A 9,792-nucleotide genomic window follows, 5' to 3' on the forward strand; every position below is an offset into this window, starting at 1 on the left:
TCTGTTACTTACTGGTACGCTTTCAAGAACTATTGCTGCGTTCCCTTTCAAGGCCAATATCAATTCTATAGCTTTATCTTCATTGTTCCACATGTTTCTAATGGCAACTGTATCGAACTGGAACTTGAAAACATTAAATGGTGTGCTGCCATCAAAACTAGGGGCCTTTATTCTGCTAGATGATTCTGGAATAATTCGTACCGGTCCATCTTGGCATTGAAGATTATTAACCTTTGTTTCTAGGTCATGCAGTTTTTGATCAACACCATTTTCTAAATCTGACACCTTCTGGTCAATACCATCCACTCTGCTGTTAAAAGCTTCAGACATTTCCTGAATTTTCTCGTCTGTGACTCGCTAGGAGTTTCTCGTTGTTGACTTGAACTTCAGCTAATAATTTTTCATTGTTGACTCTAGAAGTTTCTTGAAATTCTTCTTTGACTTCAGCTAGAAGTTCAGTTTTAACCTCCGCAAGCTGTTTCGAATTTTCGTTCATTTTCGCTTCCAGGTTCTCGTTGTTTACTTTAGAAGTTTCTTGAAGTTTCATTTGCATTCCCTCCATCTTTTCCATCATAGCCGCAAACATTGTGCTTAAATCCATGCTGCTTGTTGCTGAACGTGTAGAAACTTCCATTTCTTCCTTATACTCGAATTCGTAAGCACCGATGTCAATATCACGCCGCTTGAATTCGTCTATCAGCCTCTTCTGCAATTCCGCCTTATTACCTGCTGTTGGTAACTCCAACTTACTCAGTTCTTTCTTGAGTTGTTCAACTTTTAGTTCCTCAAACTTCATGCTTATTAATTTGCAATCCCACTTCTGACACCAATTGTTACGTTTTAACCTTTTCAAAACGCTGGTTTATTTCCTTTAAATAAGCCGGATACTTTTGATTGCAAATAAAAGCCGTTTAGTAGTTTGAAAATTGTAACAACTCTTTATTTCTTTAAAATGTACAACAACAACAGAATTAAATAGCCACTCAATGGTTTTTATACACGTTTATAAATTCTCAGAATTACAGACACAATTTATAATGTACACGAATTTACTTGAAAAACACAACACACTTTAAGGCACTTAGATGATGTTTCTTCGAAAAGCGTCTCTGATCAACTCAACTGCAACCTCTGCCACTATTTACAACACTGCATTACCATCTAGAAAGCTCTTTAACTGTCAAAGTTCGAATATTCTAGATCATACGCCATCTGTGGTGTACTTTCTACAATGTTCTTTAACTGATTATTCGAACTCGAATACAGTGTTACCAACTTACAATCAAATCAACTGAAAGCTTTTATTTAACAATGCCCATAGATATGTTACAGTTTTACAGCACTGTTACTTGAAAGCATTATGCTACTTTTAAATCAGCCGTTAAAATCGTTATATTTGAATTCAAGTACAATTTCGTAACAATATTCTAAAGGTGGATTGTGAATAACATCTACTAATTTATTTAGAACATCTTCAGATAGAGAAATAACAACAAGTTGATATTTAGTTGTATCATCTATGATGCCATTAAAGGTAAATGTTAGTTCTGTTTGTATGAACCAAGTTTCAGGACAAGAAATCCAAAATTGTGGTAATTTTATAGAAACTTGTACTGGATTGTTAATTTGTGTGTTTGTATTTGAGTTGTTATTAGAAAATGGTGTTGATTGTGCATCTTGAAAGTCTGAATTATTTGTATTGTTGTTTTGTTGCGTATCTTGTTCGTTCATTGAACGTGTTATAACCATTTTGTAAATAGAAAATTACTGGTAAAGGATTTACAAATAAAAACTTATTGTAAAATTAATGGTAATAGTTGTTTAATACAATAACTATTTAAATAGTATTAAATAATAACTATATAAACGTATTTATTTGTTAATATATACCCAATATCTTTTATTTTGAAGATATCCTCTTTGTAAGATGTTGTAGTGTGCACATGAAGTACTTGAAATACAAATGTTCATGGTGCAACACTTGAACATGCGTGTTGTGTGTGTGGTCCCATTTTGCTTGTTGGGAAATTGATTAGCGCTGCTGATCAAGAATTAGATCAACTGTTTGGCGTTAAAATAGAATTGTGTATTGAACAAAGGGTTTAATCACTCAAAACATTTATTGAACAGTCAGCATATTTGACAATAGCTTTGTTCCAAGCACATTCAAAAAAACAGACAGGCATGAGTCAATACACCAATGTGTAGAATGTAAACAATGCAAATTGTTACATTGAGTAGAATCTAAGAACCAATAGAAAATAAGATATTGAGTAGATTTAGGAATCACTCAAAAGTAGTGTTTAAGAATTTTAGGCTTAAGAAAAGAATTTTGAAAATAATAAATTTGTTGAATCGAGTTCAACAAATCATATATATATATTATTTTTTGTTTTTAGTTTTATAGTACCATAGCTTTGCCATCTCTGTTGTATTATTTTTTTTGTACATAAGACAAGAAGTCTAAATTTTGTTATATTCTTTTTTTTAACGAAACATTTTTTTTGTATTATTAGCCCATACGGTTCTTTATTTTTTCTTTTTAAGTTAGTATTAAATTGATGTTTGTAGCTTGAACAATAAACTCAAGCATTTGAATTCAGTCAAAATTCTTAAGTGTTTTTTATTTCAACACCAACAAACCTCACGGGAAGAGGAGTCACCTCGCCCCAACATATGGTCCTTCGAAAAGTCCTAGAGGAACTAGGGCTGGAAAAAAAAACTAGGTGAACTTGTCCACTTATTTGTAGTTCCACGCAACAACAAAGGCAAAAACAACTACCAAAAATTCTGTTGAAGTCGAAAACAGAAAAGGCCCTTACCGTGCGCAGAGAAGTACATCAATATCTTTCCAACGTTTCAGAAGCAGAATCTATAAGGAAAATACATTTAAGAAAGCCCCATGCTTGTAAGGATTGCGTCTTAAGCTCCAGTCGTAGCCAGAGGACAAACAACTTCAAAGGAAAATTAAAAGGGTATGTACAGTGCTAAAATTAAATTTTGTGCGATTACTTTATTAGCTATTTAACAAAAGTGTTAAAATTCAAAGAAAAACAAAAAGAGGAAAAAACGTTGTAAGCAAAGCGGTATACATATGTATAATAAATAAAAACAACAACACATGCAATATTAAATGTAAATATTACATAAAGATTAGTCCATCACAGATTAATAGATTAGTCCATCACAGATTAATAAAATACCATCTCCATTACAAAGTACCATCACTGTTAAGAATTCAACGAAATAGAAGAAGTTAAACATGCGCAATAGTACATAAAACTATAAGTCACACTCTTCTTACGCACACAAATGTTCCAATTTCTACATGTTCCTATTAAACAACCAACAACAAAGCAGCAATAATTAAAGTGGTGTGTTAACAAGTGCAGATAAATGCCGGAATAAATATTAAAACAAATTCAAAGTGATAAATACAATTATTAAAGAATAAATCTGTGCTACAAAATAAAACAATCATTTGATTTCTGTGGATACAAAAGGAAAATAAGTTATAAAATAAAACAAATTAAAACGAATGTTCTACAGTGAAAATTAACATACACACACATAAATTAAAGGTGCACAAAAACAGCAAATTCCACCAGAATACAACAAAAACAGCAAATTCCACCAGAATACAACAAAAACAGCAAATTCCACCAAAATACAACAAAAACAGCAAATTCCACAAGAATAACACAAAATCAAATTCAACTGCAAATTCCACAAGAATAAAACAAAAACAACTTGAATTGTCACAAACAAGGGTTTCCGATAAGAAGAAAAGCAGGGGAAAATAAAGGTGAGTGGTAATTTGAAAAATTTTTAATTAAAATCAGTTAAATAAATTGAGGGTGGATTAAATAAAAATTAATAGTTTTTGGAAACTACAGTGGTGCACAAAAGTGGTAAAAGGTTGTTGAATTTTAATAAAATCTTATAGAAGAAATTTATTCCATTGTCAACAATGATGAGTAAAACTACAACGAGAGGTGCGTAATAATTTTATAAAATTTATTTTGGAGAATATATTTTACGATTTGGTACCGTTACACAAGTTAAAATCATTTTCATTGTGGAAATAAGAATTTCGCTTTTACAACAATATAAAAGTAATCTGCTACTTTCACTTATCAACGTAAATAAAAAATGGCAGCAAGAAGGAGATGTAAGCTTGACATCAATATGGTGGAAAAGTTTTGCAATAATTATGAGGCAACAGCACCAGAAGACCGAACTGTTCCATACTTAGATATATCCATAAAATTATATGATGGAAAGCGACAAAGAGGGCGAACCAGACTTCAAAGACGAATTAGCGCTAATCTATGAAAGAACATGCGATAAGGCTCACAAAACCAAAGCAAAAATATTAGGGTTAATTACTTCAGCTACTTTAGTAAATGAATCCCAAAGAAGCGACACTACATTTGCACAACAGTCTTCCGCGACACTCAAGTTACCACCATGTGAGATAGAAAATTTTGAAGGAGGTTATGCACAGTGGCCAGCCTTCAGGGACATGTTCCATGCCGTGGTCGGAAATCATCCTCATTTATCTCAAGCTCAAAAACTGTATCATTTGCGTAGCAAAACGCGGGGGGAGGCCAACCAAATTGTGAAACGTTTTGATTTGGTTGATGAAAATTATGCTTTAGCTTGGGAAGCCTTAAAAACAAGATTTGAAAATCCGAGAATCTTAGCTCATCAACAAATGAAGCAGATGTTTAGCATACAAGCTATCCACAACGAATGCGCTAAAGCTATAAGAAATGTTCAAAGCATGATAAATGAGAGTTTGGCTATTTTCGAGTCACTACATCTCACAAAAACGTGGGATGCCATATTAATATATTTATGTGTTTCCAAGCTTCCGGAGGAAACTATGAGGGCATGGGAAAACTCTTTAGCTGATCACAAGAATTGGCCCACTTGGCAAGATCTGTCGGAATATCTCTCCAATAGAGTAGAAATGTTGGAAACGGTTTCGGACATGAGAAAGCCCGGTAGTAAAGAAAATTTTGGAGGTAAAAACCAATCATTTCATTCTCAGGTAGAGCATAATAAAGTAAGAGGTAGTTGCAAAATGTGTAAACAAAATCACCCACTATGATTTTGCCAACAATTTAAAGCGTTGTCAGTAAGCGATAGAAGTAAATTCGTATTTTCTAATAAATACTGTGTAAATTGCCTTTCGCCGAATCATTTTAAATCCAAGTGCCAAAGTACTAATCTGTGCATTAAATGTAATAAAAAGCATCACACAATGCTACATATAGAGCAAAGGGACAAATTGAATAATAATTCAGAAATTCGAAGCAAGTCACAAAATTTTCCACAAGATGACGATAAGCCAACGACATCTGGGACCCAAAGTTCGAATGTTTCTTTTAATCCCCAAGTATCACAAGCAGCAGGCCCAAGTGGACGTTCAGATACAGGAGCTAGCAGTGTTTTGACTCATTTTTCTCGAAATGAAGGAACCACTATTCTACCCACTGCATTGGTAAATATTGAAGAATGTGGTCAAAAATTCATGATTCGAGCTCTACTAGATGCAGGGTCCGAAAAAACGTTTATTTCCTCCAGACTTCAACAAAATCTTTCCTTACCGGTCGAAAAACATAATTCAGAAATATCTGGACTGGGGGGAACCATAGTGGGAAATTCAAAAGGAAGATGTCATATAACCCTCAAATCAAGATTTTCTGATTTCAGAATAAAAGTAAAGGCAATTGTGGTACCCAAATTATCACATTTTCTGCCTTCAAAGCCGTTAAAATTTAAAAGCTTGAAAGATATGGACCATTTAAATCTTGCGGACCCATACTTTTTCCAGCCTGCAACTATAGACATGATAATTGGCAGTGATTACTTACCCTCTATAAATCTATCAGGTGTAAAAACAAATGTAGCGGACTGTCTCGAAGCTAGAGAATCCCACTTCGGATGGTACCTGTCAGGCCCCGAGCCAATTAACAAACTGAACTTATTTTCAACAATGGTCCACTCATCCGATGACATCAGCCTTCAAGAACAGCTAAAAAAGTTTTGGGAATTAGAAGAGGCAGAAAAGACATATGCAGAATCAGAGAGCGATATCTACTGCGAACAATTCTATCAAAATACAACTCTTCGGCAACCTGATGGTAAATATGTTGTTAGACTTCCCTTTAAGGAAGAATTTCCAAAGGATATATTTCTTGGACCCTCCCGAAATATGGCACTAGCTCAGTATTACCGTATGGAGAAAACCCTTGAAAAAAATCTAGAGCTGAAAGAAGAATATTCAAAGGTTATACAAGAATATTTAGACCTCGATCACATGGAACCGGTGGTCCACTTTGAACCCCAAACAGAAAAACAATCTTCGTTTTATCTCCCCCACCATGCGGTCCTCCGACCTGAAAGCAAAACCACTAAAGTACGAGTGGTATTCAATGCGTCAAAGAAGACCAACAGCGGGTTTTCTTTAAATGACGTCTTACACCAGGGTCCAACACTTCAAGCTGATTTGATGCAAGTCGTGCTATGTTGGCGACATTATAAATACGTATTTACCGGGGATGTCCAAAAGATGTATCGGCAAATTTTGGTGAACGAAGCTGATCGGTCATATCAGCATATTTTGTTTCGTGAAAACGGGCAGGGTTCCGCAAAAACCTTTCGACTAAAAACGGTGACTTTTGGAGTCAACTGTGCCCCCTTTTTGGCAATACGGACTCTACAAGAGCTTAGTAAAGACTGTCGACATTTGTACCCGGAAGCGTCGAATATTTTAGAAAAAGAAATTTATGTCGACGATGTTCTGTCCGGAGGCCATACGCTAAAAGAAGCCAGCGAAAAACAGCAACAACTGATTCAAGCCCTGCAATCCGCCGGATTCCCATTGAGAAAAGTAACATCAAATGATCGGGTTCTGCTGCAACATTTGCCGCGGGAGCATCTTCTAGATGAAGAATTCTTAGGGATCTACTGGAACGCTAAAGACGACTATTTTTACTACATCTTAGGGTCTATAGAAATTTTACCGTCCACTACAAAAAGAAAAATTTTATCGGCAATTGCGAAATTGTTCGACCCACTAGGATGGATAAGCCCAGTTATAGTAGTTGCCAAAATTTTGATGCAAGACTTATGGAAGGAAAAGTCTGGGTGGGATGAGGATATCTCACCAGAAAAATATAATCAATGGAAGGTGTTTGCCGAAAATCTACCTCATGTAGAAAATATTAAAATACCTCGCTGGTTAAGTTTTGCACCAAATTACCATGTCCAAATTCATGGATTTTGTGACGCCTTGGAGAAAGCGTATTGCGCTATGATTTATATAAGGACTGAAAGCACCACGGGTAACATAAATATCAGCCTACTAATGCAAAAACAAAAGTCGCTCCTATAAAGAAAACTACTGTTCCAAAACTCGAATTGTGTGGAGCTTTGTTGCTGACAAAATTGATAAAAAGGGTTATAAATTACTCAAAATTATCTTACGAATTGTTATTGTGGACGGATTTGTCAATTGTGCTCGGTTGGTTACAGAAGGATCCCCATACACTTAAGACTTTCGTTGGAAACCGAGTATCGGAAATTCTCAGCGTTGCAAGTGCCAAGCAATGGAAACATGTAAAAACTTTAGAAAATCCCGCAGATTTAGGTAGTCGCGGCTGCTCTCCACAAGAACTCTTGCAGAGTACACTCTGGTGGAACGGGCCCCCTTGGCTCAAACAATCCGTATCTAGCTGGCCAACACCCAGGACATTTGATCCCATTGATTTAGAAACGAAGGGAAACGCCAACGAATACAAATGTGCAGAACAGAGTTCTAACTTTCATTTACAACCTACGCACGTAGATTCCACATTGAATACATCAGAGGCACATCACAATGAGCTAAATGATATTCTGGAAGAATTTTCATCGCTTGATCGAGCTTTAAGAATCATTAGTTATCGATTGAGGTTTATTCACCGCATAATGAGGAAACCAACTTCAACCGAAAAGTATATAACTGCCAAAGAAATTACATTTACCAAGCACAGGCTTCTAAGCATCACTCAACAACTCCACTTTGAGTCTGAATACAAAAGTTTAAAAGAAAAGACACCTTTGTCTCGGAAGCAGACTTTTATCTCTAAATCCATTTATGGATGATAAAGGTCTTATACGAGTAGGTGGGCGACTTCACAATTCCGAACTAAGCTATGAGGAGCAGCATCCAATAATAATACCTGAAAAATGTCAATTCTCTAAGCTACTTGTCGATTTTACACATCGTATCTTGCTGCATGCCGAGCATCATACTATGCTAAGAGCAATCAGGCAAGGAGTTTATATTCCCCGGCTGAAGACTCTGGTACGAAAATGCATCCGTAATTGCAAGACGTGTACAGTTTACAAACAAAAGTTGCAGCATCAGATCATGGCAGCTCTTCCCCCGGAACGAGTTAAATTTTCGCTACCGTTTACCTACACGGGTGTCGACTTTGCCGGCCCCTTTGGCGTTAAGTCCTCTAATTTAAGAAATGCAAAAATTTTGAAAGCCTACACCGCAGTTTTCGTTTGTTTTTCAACACGTGCAGTTCATCTAGAGCCTTGCTCTGACCTATCCACTGATGCCTTCCTTGCTTGTTTTAGCAGATTTACTGGACGTAGAGGTCTACCTAAGACGTTGTTTTCCGATAATGGAAGAAATTTCATTGGAGCAAATCTGGCCCTCCTCAAAGCCCACAACAATTTTCTAATAACAGCAGAACAAGCGTTAATAAATAAATACAGCATATTAGGATTTACTTGGTCATTTATCCCACCTTATGCACCCCACATGGGTGGTATATGGGAGGCTGCCGTGAAAAGCATGAAAATGCATCGAAAAAAGGTAACCAACTCCTTCTCATTTACGTTCGAGGAATTCACCACATTACTTATTAAAATCGAGGCAGTATTGAATTCAAGGCCACTATCCTCGATAACTGAAAATCCCAACGAGATTTTACCTTTGACTCCGGGACATCTGTTACGCGGCGCACCTCTTGTGGCTCCACCTGAAACTCCATCTGACCCGAATGCTAAAAACTTGCCTTTCTTGAAACGCTGGGAGCGTTTAAAATCCCTACAACATATTTTTGCTCAAAGATGGAAAAATGAATACATCACCGAGTTACAACGTCGCTATAAATGGAAAAAAGAAAGAGATAATCTTAAGCCAAATGATATTGTCATTGTAAAAGACGATTCATTACCGTCCACCGATTGGCGGCTTGGTCGCGTCACGAACGTAGTTTATGGAAAGGACAACAAAGTTCGCGTCGCTGTCGTTTTACCGCAGAATGGAATTATACGAAGATCCATCGTGAAACTCTGCATACTTCCAACTGAGAGTGACCACCAGAAAAATGTAGGCAGAAATATAACCCCTAATTCATCAAAAGTCACCTCTCAAAACCCAAAGAAAATTTGATTAATCCAATCCATTCAAACCCTCAAAAAAAAATAAACTGAAATGCAGCTAATAACACTTTTAGATAGTAACCGCACAATTTATTTATTTTTTCGCACTGTATGTATTTCTTTTGTCTCCTTTTCTATGTATTTAGATGGAAGAGAGACGCCCCCGATGTCACATATGCCGTCAAAACCATCCTATAAAATATTGTAAGCAGTTCAGGGAATGGAGTGTTACGCTGAGACGGCTGTCTATACAAAATAAGGGATACTGTCTAAACTGTTTAGCGCACTTTCATACCCGGGAGTTTTGCTATTCTAGAGGCCGATGTACCGTCCGCATGG

General features: G+C 36.3%; 1 protein-coding gene across 1 annotated transcript; it reads left to right on the forward strand.

The window, feature by feature from the left end:
* The first annotated feature begins 8,425 nt into the window (after nucleotides 1-8,425).
* LOC135950581 (uncharacterized) lies at nucleotides 8,426-9,463 on the forward strand. The gene has a single exon (XM_065500116.1). It carries the CDS (start codon nucleotides 8,426-8,428, stop codon nucleotides 9,461-9,463), a length of 1,038 nt encoding a protein of 345 aa, XP_065356188.1.
* Nucleotides 9,464-9,792: the final 329 nt, after the last annotated feature.

The sequence above is a fragment of the Calliphora vicina genome, chromosome 2 (assembly GCF_958450345.1).
Source record: "Calliphora vicina chromosome 2, idCalVici1.1, whole genome shotgun sequence".
NCBI lineage: Eukaryota > Metazoa > Arthropoda > Insecta > Diptera > Calliphoridae > Calliphora > Calliphora vicina.